General features: G+C 44.1%; 1 protein-coding gene across 3 annotated transcripts in view; it reads left to right on the top strand.

The window, feature by feature from the left end:
• CDC27 (cell division cycle 27) overlaps positions 1-14,841 on the top strand; it is a 623,340-nt gene that overhangs the window by 224,714 nt on the left and 383,785 nt on the right. For all 3 annotated transcript variants that reach the window (XM_069238052.1, XM_069238050.1, XM_069238051.1), the window contains exon 10: positions 326-425. In XM_069238052.1, coding sequence (XP_069094153.1) covers positions 326-425 — 100 coding nt within the window. The remainder of the gene's footprint in view (positions 1-325; positions 426-14,841) is intronic.

The following is a 14,841-nucleotide window of genomic DNA, read 5'->3' as shown; positions in this document are numbered from 1 at the left end:
CACCTAAATTATGTGCCTGTTATTTTTCCTGTATCAGCATAGATGAAGCAATTTTGTAAAAGAGCACACACATTTTAGAGAAAAAGAATTATGACAACAGAAAAGAAGTTATGGGGTTTGTCTGTTCCTTACACATAAAAATTGCACATTTATGTTTACTGGTGTGGTCACAATTGCCTTTCTGGGATAAAAAGCTTTTAAATACTCTTTCATGGGTGATGCATGGTGTTAAGTAGGTTGTAGTATTGATTTAAAGCATTTTTTATTTTTCAATTCAGTTATAGAACACACAACATTAGTTTTCATGAAATTGTTGTTCTTCCAGTACCACACCTCAGGTATTAAGCCCTACTATTGCTGCTCCAACTAATGCACTGCCTCGAAGAAGTTCACGTTTGTTTACAAGTGATAGCTCTACAACAAAGGTAATGTACTATATGTACCTGTTCTAAAGCAATGTATTTTGAGTCCAGTATGTTACTTTAAAAAGTATTACACTACTGTCTTATTAGACCAACTCTAATATGATGGCCACTAAAAGCATAACCCAGAAATGGCCACATTGTGCACCTTTGTTTAGGTATCTTCATCCCTTCTTTTCACCCTTTATTGATTTTTCTTTTTTTTCTTTTTTTTTAATTTGACAATTGCTTATGATCCAGCCTTCCAACTGCAGATTCCTCACCTTTTTAGAGCTTTATTCCTGAGCACTGCTGAGTTATGTGGCTCTGGACCAATGGCGTTCCACTCTGGCAGTGACAAGTGGAACTGCATATAAGTGTCACCCATTTCCGCTGAAGTCAGTCTTTTCTTTCTGCGCCTTTGTACGTGGATTTGGAGCTTCACCCTGGTTTGTGAATAAACTTTTGTTGTAAAAAATTATCCATTCTACAAGGGAAATCTCACCCCTTGAACCACAGTGCGTCAGCAAGTGGTTAAGACAGTCTCTCTCAAAGTTTTTGTGGTGCCTGGGTTCGGACCACAACTTCAAGATTTGTGCCTTGAATGGCGAGCGTGTGAAGTGTTTTGACGACGTCGAACGGAGTCTCTGCAGCATACCTGATGACAGCTAGCATGTAGGCAGATTGCCAATCTTCATCGGAGTTACACCTCTTTTTCTGGTGTCTCCTTTCCTTGGAACTGCCCCTGTTGAAGTCTGTGGAGTGGGAATAGGTTGCTTTGGTAGACAACTGACCTTCCCCATGGCCTCTTGACGGTCCAGCATTCGCTATATGCTGTCTTCTTCCCTGGAGTCCATGCAGCCTGATGTTCTCCTTGTGCTTCAGAACTTCTCTAGAAATCTTCTGGCAATAGCTGTAGAATTCTTTAAAATTATCTTCTGGCAGAGAAAGAAACAAACCTTGTGGGGGTCTGTCAGTCTCTGCCTATTTTCCACAAGATGACCACTTCACAAATAATGAAGACATTTTTGACCGAAAAATAAAATACTTCTCTATCAGGAAAAAGCTTTAAATATACTCTAATTGTCAAAAGATGTCAAGTGAAACTCAAGTTTATAGAAAGATTTTTTTGGTCAAAAAGCCCAATATCTGGTTTTCAGGTGCCGGAAAAATTAACTGACCTAAAAATTGAACTGACCTGACTGTCACATGTGGGGTATTTTATGATACAGTATGTACAGTAAGGCCGTTAAAGGCACAGTGCCGGTTTTTCCTCTTCTATGCTCTGCATTGCAGCCTATTAGCTAACTTTGTTCTCATTCCCTTTCCCTTTAAAAAAAAAAAAAAAGGAAAAAAACTTGTGGAAGGTCTTCTATGGCCACTTTCTGTCAGTGACTAATCTGATGGTTTTTTTTTTAAAACAACAATTGAACAATGGCCATTGATAACCTTTTTATATGCTGCAAACATACATGTTAAGTATTATTGTATAAAGTTAGATATACATACATGTATGTTTTAAAAGTGCATCAGGATCCCATCAGGTGTGTCTGTGAGCCTGCAGGGTTGGTTGTGTGAAAATATGCGTCTTGCAGGGCCATCATCGAAGCCTCCGGGGTCCAGGGCAGACCAGCTCAGTTGCAGGTGCCTAGCGGATCACAAATGGTAGTTGCACCAAGAGGTGACACAGACTGTCTTCAGCAATGGGGAAAAATCTGGCTTAGTCTTTTTGCCACCAGTGAAAACACACAATATCAGCACTTCTGCGTGCTGGAGTTTCCAAAGCAGCTCTCGCTCAGAATTTTCTTCTGTCTACAGAGGAGATCAGGATTCCTGTATGTCTTCTTACCATTGCCTCGCCTACACACAGTATTGAAGATCAGGAAGACCAGTCCCACACCATCCTAGTGGCACTGGATTCAGCCAGGAATGTGGGTGCCTGGAACTCTTGGCATTAGCCTCTTTCCCCCGATCAAGCTGTTGCTCCATGAGCATCTTCTGTTGCAGCAGCAGGGTGTTTCCCCTGAACACTCTGCATCTCCATGCTTGCGGACTGACTGGCACCAGTTGACCTCCTACATACTGCAGCTTCAAGGAGTTTGTCATCTTTGCTGCATGGCGTCCTACCTTCAAAAAGTGAGAACACAATAAGAGGCACTCGTTAAATCAACATGAGTATACTAGATAGTACAATCATTTCTGCCAAAGTTACTGAAACTGTCCTTAGGATACCATATACTGTGTATTTACGATAGTGTGAAATACAAACACTTAAATCAAGAGGCGAAGCGATCTTCAATCCGAATCCAAAAAATTCTTGAATTATAGTTTTTAATGTCCAAAATCCATCCAGGAAGATCAATATCCAAGTTCAATATCCAAATTCAATCCAGTTTGTTAATTCAGCAGCAAATGCCTTGAGTAATGTTCCAATCCTGACGCCACAGCCAACACGTGTTTCATCTGGGGGGTATCCCATCGACTTCGTCAGGGCTGAAATTTACCAGAGATAAACCTAGTGACCAAATTAGAACAAACTGCAATTGCTAAAACGATAGTGAGCCCTTCACCATATCAAAGAATGTGGGATGGATAGCTGTGAATGTGATAGGAGACAGAAGGTGTAAAACAAAGCACTCACTATAGTGTAAAAACACGTGAAGGTAACATCAAACTTGGTTATTAGCTATATAGCTCCCAAGAGAAACCAACTAGTGTGGATTCAATCATAAATCAGGAATTTTGTGGTGTAAAAAGAAAATTGGTCCAATTGGAAATTAATCATAAGGAGAAAATCATTGTAATGAAGGACTAAGAAACCTAAATATCCAGTAATAATCAAGAAATGTGTATAAAGCCTCATGAACCATGTTATCTGGCATATACTTGCAGGCTGACAAGCATGTGGGTTGTAAAGAAACCAATGACCAAGTTACCTGTATGTACAAAACTACCATATATCACAATTACTTAAGCTTACGTAAAAGTGGGTCCTCTGTTTGAGCCAAGTTCATGCTCCATACCAAAGTTTCCCGTTGTAATATCCGTGCTAATCTGCTGGATAATATGTATATGTTAAGCTCCTGGTAATAGTACTGTTACTCTATACCGTAATTCTATTAAAAAATATTATCCAAGCCAATGCCAAATAGGCTCAAAAATGCCAACATCTTTCATAACATTAACTCAAAAAAGAAGGGGGGGAGAAACCCACCTGAATGTATATCGGTGTATGGACCCTCGTTAAGAAAACGTATTTTCCAATCGTGAGTGTGTGTCGGAATCACTTCCTGCTAAGTCTTTATCTTTGTAACTAAAGATGGAAAGAGGACTGTAAAGCTAATTTCCGATAAACGCTGTATAATTGCAAGGAAGAGTCGTGATGCAGCAAAACAAAGAGAGGACTATGATAAAATATACGTGGCCATCTTGTAAAGTGTTTTTCGACAATTCTAATGGATATACCCGATCACATAAGTAAAGAAGGACCCGAAGAAAGAGGCCGCAAAACAAAGAAGGGGCTATAATTCAAAGTACATAGCCATCTTATAAAGTGTTTTTTCATATTCCCGATATGCATGCCGAGAAGAAATTAAATATGGACACTGAGAATATTTAATTGTGCCTAACGGCTCATTAAGTGAATAAATGAAATCCAGGAAAAGTGTGAATATAAAAAATACTCGTAAGAAATATTCTTTTAGATAAAGCTACTGACAGTGTTGTGCCAAATGATTAGAGCGTGGTCACGTACGAAATAGATATCATAAACATGCTGGTTCATGAATATACAAAAGAAAGAACGGTGTCCACCAAAAGAATAAGTGTAGAAAATGATGTATACATACATCCATTCCATATTGAGAATACAGAATAAAAAGGAGAAAAGTGTCAATGTGTGTCAAAAGTTCTGATCCTTAGTTTGATATGATCACAAATATTTGTAAATGCAGAAAAAACTGTGATATACCAAATCTGTCACAGCCACTATGTGAACCATCAGACATGAATATAAGACATCAATGAAGTCATAAGTAGTAAAACAAATGCTGAAGTGACATTACATGTAAGTAATAAACAATTGTCAGTGCTTGTCAGTTTAATTTTCATAACTTATCTAGTTCATAATCTTACTGTGTACATAGTTCAATCATTAACAGTAACATGATACAAATACCGACATCGAGACTGGTCATCTTTTTCTTATTAATATAGGATATCATCGTGTATTTTTACAGCTTCCCAGGGTTTCACGTTCTTAAGGCAGTTAATGTCATTTGACCGTCCTTAATCTCCTAAAAAATATTCCAATTCCCGATCTGTATTGAGACCTGCTTCTACTGCTCTAAGACGTAATATCCACAATGCTTCCTTCCTTTGGTATCAAACTTCTCAGCATAATAAATGCACACTGATGTCAGTGTACATTTTATTGTGAAATACACCCAGAGGGCATCTTAGAGATGCCCCCTGAAACCATACCCGACTTCCAGTGTGGGCTGACTAGTTTTACCAGCCTGCCACACACCAGACATGTTGCTGGCCACATGGGGAGAGTGCCTTTGTCACTCTGGCCAGGAACAAAGCCTGTACTGGGTGGAGGTACTTCTCACCTCCCCCTGTAGGAACTGTAACACCTGGCGATGAGCCTCAAAGGCTCATCCCCTTTGTTACAGCGCCACAGGGCATCCCAGCCAGTGGAGATGCCTGCCCCTCCGGCCACAGCCCCCACTTTTGGCGGCAAGGCCGGAGGAGATAATGAGAAAAACAAGGAGTCAATGGCCAGTCAGGACAACCCCTGAGGTGTCCTGAGGTGACTCTGACTTTTAGAAATCCTTCATCTTGTAGATGGAGGATTCCCCCAATAGGATTAGGGATGTGACCCCCTCCCCACCTGGAGGAGGCACAAAGAGGGTTTAGCCACCCTCAGGGCTAGTAGCCATTGGCTACTATCCTCCCAGACCTAAACACACCCCTAAATTGAGTATTTAGGGGCCCCCAGAACCTAGGAAGAGAGATTCCTGCAACCTGAAGGAGGACTGCTGACCTGAAGCCCTGCAGAGAAGACTGAGACACCAACTGCTTTGGCCCCAGCCCTACCGGCCTGTCTCCCCATTTCGAGAGAAACTGCAACAGCGACGCGTCCCCCAGGGTCCAGCGACCTCTGAAGCCTCAGAGGACTACCCTGCATCTAAAAGGACCAAGAAACTCCAGAGGACAGCGGCCCTGTTCCACAAAGACTGAAACTTGCAACAAAGAAGTAACTTTTAAAGACCACACGTTTCCCGCCGGAAGAGTGAGACTTTCCACTCTGCACCCGACGCCCCCGGCTCGACCTGTGGAAAATCAACACTACAGGGAGGACTCCCCGGCGACTGCGAGCCCGTGAGTAGCCAGAGTTGACCCCTCTGAGCCCCCACAGCGACGCCTGCAGAGGGAATCCATAGGCTCCCCCTGACCGCGACTGCCTGCTTCAAAGAACCCAACGCCTGGTAAAGACACTGCACCCGCAGCCCCCAGGACCTGAAGGATCCGACCTCCAGTGCAGGAGCGACCCCCAGGTGACCCTCTCCCTAGCCCAGGTGGTGGCTACCCCGAGGAGCCCCCTCCAACCCCCCCCCCCAGCCTGCCTGCATCGCTGAAGAGACCCCCGGGTCTCCCATTGAAACCTATTGTGAACCTGACGCCTGTTTGCACTCTGAAGTCGCGGGTACTTACCTGCTGGCAGACTAGAACCGGGGCAGCCCTATTTCCATTGAAGCCTACGTGTTTTGGGCACCACTTTGACCTCTGCACCTGACCGGCCCTGAGCTGCTGGTGTGCTAACTTTGTGGTTGCCCTGAACCCCAAACGGTGGGCTACCTTGGACCCAACTTTGAAGCCTGTAAGTGCTTTACTTACCTGTGAAACTAACAAATACTTATCTCCCCCAGGAACTGTTGAATTTTGCACTGTCCAATTTTAAAATAGCTTATTGAAATTTTTGCCAAAACTGTACATGCTATTGTGATGATTCAAAGTTCCTAAGATACCCGAGTGAAATACCTTTCATTTAAAGTATTGTTTGTAAATCGTGAACCTGTGGTTCTTAAAATAAACTAAGAAAATATAGTTTTCTATATAAAAACCTATTGGCCTGGAGTGTGTTCCTCATTTTATTGCCTGTGTGTGTACAACAAATGCTTAACACTACCCTCTGATAAGCCTACTGCTCGACCACACTACCACAAAATAGAGCATTAGAATTATCTTTTTTTGCTACTATCTTACCTCTAAGGAGAACCCTTGGACTCTGTGCATGCTATTTCTTACTTTGAAATAGTACATACAGAGCCAGCTTCTTACAACCGTAAATCATCTTGTGTTTAAACATGGGGGAAAAAAAAGAAGTAGGAGAAAGTAACAATATTGAAAAAGGGTAGTGAATGTAACCAATAAATTATACCATAGATCTGATAGAGACTTCTAGTTGCAAATTCCTTACCTTAGAATTTTCCCCCAGGCGTCAGACTGGATCCGGAGATTTTTCTTCGAGTGATACCCTTGTGTGTCGGAAGGTGGCGTCGGTCGACTCCGTAGGCGTCATGGTCACCGTGATGACGTCGGGAGTAGTACATAGACCCTCATAGTGTTTGCTTGTGGTGCCACGAGCGAGACCATGACCCGAAGTCGTGCTCCGAGTGTCAGGCAATGCATTCGAAGGCTTTGAGGGAGCGGTCCCTAAAGCTGATTGCAGCCCGGCACTCAACTCCGCGTAAATCCCGATCTTGCTCGAGAGGAAGGTTTTGAGATCGGTCGCAGAGCCATCACCACTCGTCGTCTTCAAAGTCTTTGAGTCAAGGTAAGAAGTAGTTGAAGTCCCATCGCTCTTCGACTTCACCCCGTCGCTTGGTAGACGTGACGCGGGATGAGCGTCCATGCACTAGGCCTCAATCCTCTGAGCCTACGTCTGGGTCGACTCTGCGCTTCCCCGACTTTCCCAGTGCCGGAGCGTTCCCCGGCCAACTCAGAGTTCTACGAGGCCATGCGCCTCATCTTTGGGCATGCCAACCCCGATACAGTGCCTTCGGGCCCAAGGGGCTTGGCTGAGGGGCCTTCGGGTTCCGCGCCGGCAGCTTCGGTCCCGGCCACCGAGGTCACCTCCGGATCCGTGCTCGGATGCGCACTGACGCCAGTCGCACAATCAAGACCTTCCCCGGGTTGTTTATCGACACTCCTGACGTCAGTAGTGCCCACTATCTACGTCAACCAGATTCTCATTCCCGACAACTCGGAGCGGCGTCGCCGATGCCGCCATCAGCTTCGGTGGGCCCTATTTGCCCGAGGTCAGATTCTGACCCATTTTCCTATGGGTACGAATACTGGGAGGAATTGGAGGGGTCCCTGGACCCTACTATGGACTGGGCACAGGACTTGGGCGAAGCTGTCGCGTGGGCTCTCATTATCCTAAATGAGACTACTGGATTTCTAGGCAGCAGGATCGATAACAGTGTGGGGGACTGAGTCTGACCCACGTGTAAGGAACGCTGTCACCATAAATCCGTTTTTTGCTCCGGCTAACTAGCAGTGCCTCATTTCTCCCAAGGGGAAGAGATGATTGGGCAGCCGAGCGCATGACATCTTTGGAACTTCTCAGGGAAGTCGTGGTCACTCAGATCCAAACCAACTCTCTCATTTACAATATGATCTCATATACAAATGACAAAGACAGTATAAGTTTTATATCATGTTTTAATAAAAACGACTGTATTTTAGATAATAAGGCGTGAGCCACAATAACCAGAACAATACAACACAGTAGGATTGAAATAGTCACCAGGAGAGTAAAACATAAGAACAAAGCTATCATCGTGTCTATTAGTTTCCACTCTCCCTCTGCTTGATCTATTTCGAGCACAACATGTTAAGCTTCTTACTTGCCTTTCTGAATCACTGGGGAGACTTCAGCCCTCATACCTGAGCAAAGGCCTGTGATCTTGGTTCAGCATCTGCAACAAGGCAGTCCGCGTCTAGTTGTGGTTCCCTGGTCGGAATCTCCCTCTTGCGTGTATTGGGACAAGGAAGTGATTTTATAACTAACATGTCAGCGTGATCACAAAATGTCCCTACGCAGGAATGCCAAGTCTAAACTCCTACCACGTCTATCGGCAATGTACCAGACTGTATCCTTGACTGAAGCACAGAGTGAACAGGAATGTGTTATGGAGAACTCCAGTGCTGAAGTAGGCTAAACAGTGTGATATGAATAAAAAACAAAACCGTAGAACTGGCTATTTTAAAAATAACAGTACAAAGCCTAATAAAAAGCATTTAGAGCAAAGTGCACAGAGGCTCTAAGCTGCAAGCAAATGAATAAAATACATCCAGGGCAAAGTGCACAAAGGCCTAAAGCCTGAAGCTAACGTGCAAAGAATATGTAAAACTAACCACACTACACCCTCCCCTTGTCGGTAGCAAGTGGTTCCAATAATATAAAAATATGCCCCAGATACAAACAATACCTAAAATTATATACATAGTTCGACAAGGTCAGAAGACAACAAAGTCATAAATTTAGGAAACATGTGACGATAAAGCCAAATTCAATATAATGTCAATTTTGCAGGAGAGAAAAAAAATCCAATTGTTAAACAGAAGCAATAGAAAGTAGGAGCTCCTCCACTTCGATATATGTCAATATCGGAAGATCCACGCCACAAAGTACCATGGAGCAGGTGTGTTCCAAAGCCCCAAAACCATTCAGGGCGGCACCCCCTGCAGGGCCTATGAATGAGACAAAACCATCTTCCTCCAGGAAGGGAATCTCATAAACTGCCTCACGAAGCAAACGCAACCGTAGTGCACAAGTCTGGGAATGAGCCCTAATCGGGAACATCAACAGATCAGGACCGACCACTGGAGGGCGCTGCAGTGAGAGACAGAGAGACCGTGCATGTTCAAACGAGCACCAAAGGCACTGAAACACGGGTTGCACACAATCCAAAACCGGTCGGAATGACAGAGACCAGTCACACTCCAAATGGCCCAGGAGCGTTGCTCCAAAATGCTGCATCATGCGTTCACGACACAGCTGCGCTGACTGGAGCAGCAATATAGGATCTCGTCGTGGCGGGACAGCCATTGCGAAAAAATAGCAACAACAGCAAGACTCCAGCCAATAAAGCCAAAGTAATCGGGAAACCCCCCAAAATGCTTCCGAAAATAGAGTGTATAGCCGAAGGTATCAAACCGAATATGGAAGAGAAGGTGTGAGCAAAACCAACACCAACCGCTTTGAAAAAATGTGCAATACCAGCAGTGCTGGATGCATTAAATATACATCCCACAAGTTCACCGAAGTGACTTGGAAAGTTAGTATTTAAAAGGGACTGTATTTCCGCCGATGACCTTGCCACCTGAAGTGCGTAGGTCCCGCTAGCAGATGTAAGGGCCACATGCTTTTGAAACAATAAAGCCTTTAGTCGACTCAACTTGTCGAAATTAACCTTGGAAGTATCAATATGAGGCCAGATGTCTGCTACCTCCCTAATTTGAGTGGGGGGAAACACATTCCCGCAGCACGTAACGGCCTTGTTGACAACGTAAACTATTCCGGCACGCATGCCACAGCAGCATTCGCTGTTAAGAACAATGTAACTGCCGTTAGAAAGCACCTGGAAAGTGTTTTTAATAACCGGGACTGGAACTCCCTTCAGATAACAAGCTAAGTTAGCAATCAAAGCGTTACACGCTCCGTGCAAGGACAGCTGTTTACAAACCATAGAATGGCTGACAGAAGTTTCGCATTCACTACCACTAAGAAAAACCTCCCTCAAACCATTAATACATCTGTATTGAAAGGGAAGCTCCCACACCTCGTGTATGTAACTGTCTCCCAATAGTTCATATCTACCCACCGGAATGTGCTTCAACCAAGAAGTAAATTGCAGAGTGGAGATAGGCAGATTAATAACCCCATGAATCAACCACTCAGCTGATGGAATCTCAGCAACTGTGAAAGGCAGTTTCTCCAATTTTTCAATTTTCAACATGACATACGTCGCTTCCTTTTTAGCCATCAGCTGTTGTTGACAAGTCAAATTAAAGGAGACAAAGATCTCTCTGGCACGAATGTGCTGCCATGGAACACGACCTGCCTTCAAGGTCCGAAGAGTCCAACCCAGCTGCATGATGGACCGCGTCTGACTCTGCCCATGATATAAAGAAGACATGTCTGATTTAATAAGGTCAATAGCAGAGGAAACAATGCTGTCAATCGTGTAAACACGGTCAGAAAGGGTATGCATGCCATTATCAACAACAGACAAAGTCTGCATCAGGTTTTCCTGATCAATCTGCCTCAACCGGGCTGCAGCCTCCTGTTGTGAAAGCTTCCAAATCTCATTATAAACTTAGTATAAAAATCTTTTCTTCCGTGGTACCTTGGGACCTGACAATAAATCTTGTAAATCAGTATCATTAGACAGTAATGTGAGATGTGACTTAACTGCATCCAGCGTGGATGACTTCAACCATTGCTGACAAAGCTTCCCCACGCTGTATGTAGTTATAATATCAGCATGTTCTGGTGAAATGTAACGAGGGTCTGCCCTACTAGTCCTGAACCCCCCTGAAGAGGTGACAAAACGTTGATGACACTTATTAGTGTCTACAGGCCATAATAACCACCCGCCCGGATGTATCGATGAAGTATTAAGCGTACCATTCTGGACCCAATGTGTAAATTCACTAAAAGTAGCATTCACATAGTGCTGCCAGTTGTCTAATTTGGAAGGGAAAGGTATACTAGGCAAATGTAACTCTCTAATTGTTGCCAAGCCCAAACAGCTAGTCTGTTGTACTGTGTCATTGAGGAAAATCATCTGCACAGGGATAATACATGCTCTAAATAATGTGTCCCTGCCTTGCATCTGCCAATTTTTCGTACCCCAAACACTTTTCAAGTCAACAGTCTTAAACCAGTATTCATACCCCTCGACCGAAAGTTTAGATACAAACAAATTGGAATACAGTAATTTAGTATCGGTCAATAACATTTGCTTATTAGAATACGGAGTAACTTTAAAATAGTAAGACTTAGCATTTCGTTGATTAATCACAGAAAAATATGTAAATTTATCATAATACGTTTTTGAACTCCCTTGTGGAGGAGTTGGGCAATGTTCCCATTTCACATAATCAAATATGGACTTAGGGCTACTTGCTCTATGAATAAAGTGGTGTCCATAATAGTTGTAGCAAAACATGTCACCATGATTATCTCTAAATAGGTAAGCATCGTCATAGACAGTGTAATATTATAAGTCTGTCAGCATAGAATCTACTGCCTTCACATCCCGATCATCAGAAACAATGCCTGGTATAACAATATCATTCATTGATAACTTGAGGATATACGGTATTTGAATCAATTCAGTGGGACCATATATATATCAAACATTACTTTATCCCACACAATCCCATCCGGAATCGGTATCGCAGAAATGATTACATCTGACAAGTCTCTTCGAACCATATGAGACGAAAAATGTGGGTTTAACACTGTTTCCACGTGCTCAATATCAGATCGTTCAGGAAGAAAATGACCATGTATTACTAGAAAAAAAGTAACCACAAATTCCAACCACAAAAAAAATAGTCATCATATCCATAAAAAGCCACAAATAGTTCCAAGGAAAAACAAAATATGTGCGTTTAAGCCAACACAGCAGCTTACGTGGACCTCGGACCGAAGACAGTGAGGACGAGGAGCCTGACACGACATCATCAGTGTCGTTGAAGCAGCCAGAGGCAGTTCTTGCAAAAGGTGCAACTGTGAACAAAGAAGCAGATGGAGGCTCTCGCCTAGGCACGCTATAAACCACATGTTCAGAAACATCAGTAGAACGTACAGCAACTTGATCAAAAGATTCCAAAGTAATCGTCGTCTGTGGAACAATCACAAGATCATCTTCCACCCTCCCCAAGCTCGGAGAGGAAACCGCGTCGGTGTAAATCACCTGCAGCGGGACTTCTTCCCCAGAAGTGAGAGGGATTCCGGAACTACTGGGTGTCCCTCTTGGTCTGCTGTGCAGAATCGGCCACATGTTGTAACTTGACATTATCAATGGAAACAAAGCGATTTCCTTTGGCCCCTTGCAGCAGCGGTAAAATCACAGTTCTCGTGCCGCTAATCCCTAACACAGGGACAGGTGCTCGATAAGAAGGACCAAATTCTTTCTTTACTGCGACCTTTTCACGCACTAGATCCCCAATCCTGGGTATCCAACCAGTAGGAGTTACTGGCTCATCCTTAATTCCTGAGGAGGCAGCACATGCAGAAGAGTTATCTTCACGGAATTGTTGTAAATCCTGCAAAACAGTGACACGATCATTTATGTCAAAGGGCGTATCTGCCGCCTCCACACCAGGACAATCTAGATCAGGAACATACATTTGTGTTCCAAACAGGCACTCATATGAAGTACGACCCCCTAGGGACCTTCTAGGCAAGTTATTAAGTGCTCTCTGTACTCCATACAGGTGGGCTAGCCAACTATGACCCGTACCTATAACTCTGGCCGTTAAGGATTGCTTTAAATCACGATTTAAACGCTCCACGACAGAATTTCCCTCGGGATGAAATGGAGACGAGAATTGGAGTTGGACCCCCTACGAAGCCATGGTGTCCCTGAATGCCTTAGAGGCAAAAGCAGGGCCCTGGTCCGAATGAAAAGCCGCAACTGCAAATGTATCGACAAAGATGCACAAATCTTTAATAACAGTCCGAGCGTCAGCCGAGCGTTGTGGCCAGACCCACACAAATCTGAAGCACGAATCTACAACAACCAAAATATATTTGTATGCACTGTCTGGGGTCAACGGACCACAATGATCCAAGTACACACACTGTAAAGGTTTGTTTGATATTAGAAGGGGCGTCTGCTGCGGGCGTCTAGCCGACGAAGCTTTAATTTGTTGACAGACGTCACAACAAAGGACATGTTGCTTTGACTCTTTATAGAGACCAGGCCACCAGTAACGAGCCTGTAAAAGTGAAATCGTGGCAGCCACACCAGCATGTGCAGACGCCGCCCCCTCATGTGCTGCAGAAATTAATCGAGGTCTCTCAATTTTATTTGGTAAATCACGTACGCCAATGCCAGGAATATTAACAACAGCATTGAGCGCACCACTCAAGCAGTAACTATATTTAGAAGGAAATCCTTTAGGAAATGGCGGGCCATGAGCTGTAGCTTTTATGGCAGCCGAAATCTCTGTGTCTGGTTTGGAACTCGAACGAGTCACTGCGGCCACAGTGGCGACAACCACTGCCGACTTTGCGGCTTCATCAGCCAAAGTATTCCCAGCAACGTGTATTCCAACGCGCTGGTGTCCAAGTGTATGCACAACATGGACTTTAGGAAGCGTTTCTTTCAGATCCGCAACCTTACCCCACAACAATTTGTGTCTAATGGTGTTGCCCTTAGAATCTCTAAACCCATTCAACTTCCAATAGTGTAGATATTCATTGAAAGACTGTACACAGTAGTAGGAGTCACAGACCAGCAAGGTTAAAATCGCCGGATCCGCGTGCTGCAACGCTAACAATAGAGCTTTGAGCTCAGCCAGCTGTGCCGTGCAATCTCCCAAGGTTTTAGTATAAGTATGTCGGGGGCAGAACACTTCCTCCTCCATAGTGCCGCTCACCACCGCACATGCAACAGAATACTGTTGTTTAGTCCCAACCGCTGGTTGCGCAGAGCCATCGGTATACATGACCACCTGATAGTGGTCAATAGGCAATGTGCCAGCGGGAACCGGGTACTCCATTTCATATTGAAGAAATTCTTGAGTCTGCAGTTTAGGGTCAAATATGTAATCTACATCAGTGGCTGTCAAAGACGTAGCCCATTGAATCCATCGCGGGTGTAAAGCTTTCAAATTAGGAACACTCGCTTTTGTAACACCCTCTAAGGCCGGTATCGGGGAAACGACAATGATGCGTTGGCCCTGGGCAAGCGGTCTTTCTTTAATCACAGCCATCTGTACTGCAATGAGTATTTTCCCAGTCGGTGCAAATCGTTGTTCTGCAGCAGAATACAAGTGGGACTTGTATGCAATCAGGACTGTCTCACCCTCATTAAAGGTGAGATACGTAAACCCAACAGCCCCAGGTATCACCCTGATGACCAAATGTGTCTTATTGTTCCGTGTGTGTAAGTGTTTAACTGCTAAGAGATCAGTCTGCAAATCTCGAAGGTTATGTGTATGCTCAATTGTCCAAAATCTACTCGAAAAATTCGGACGAATCAACTCGTATAAGGGTTTTATACGCGTAGCATATTCAGGAATGTAAGTTCTGCCAAAATTCAGAAACCCCAACAATGACTGGAGCTTCCGAACCGTATTAGGAGGCTGCAATTGAGCACATTTCTCCAAAAATGTGGCGCTAAGCTCT

The sequence above is a fragment of the Pleurodeles waltl genome, chromosome 6 (genome assembly GCF_031143425.1).
Source record: "Pleurodeles waltl isolate 20211129_DDA chromosome 6, aPleWal1.hap1.20221129, whole genome shotgun sequence".
NCBI classification, from domain to species: domain Eukaryota; kingdom Metazoa; phylum Chordata; class Amphibia; order Caudata; family Salamandridae; genus Pleurodeles; species Pleurodeles waltl.
This window is presented reverse-complemented; position numbering and strand designations above follow the sequence as displayed.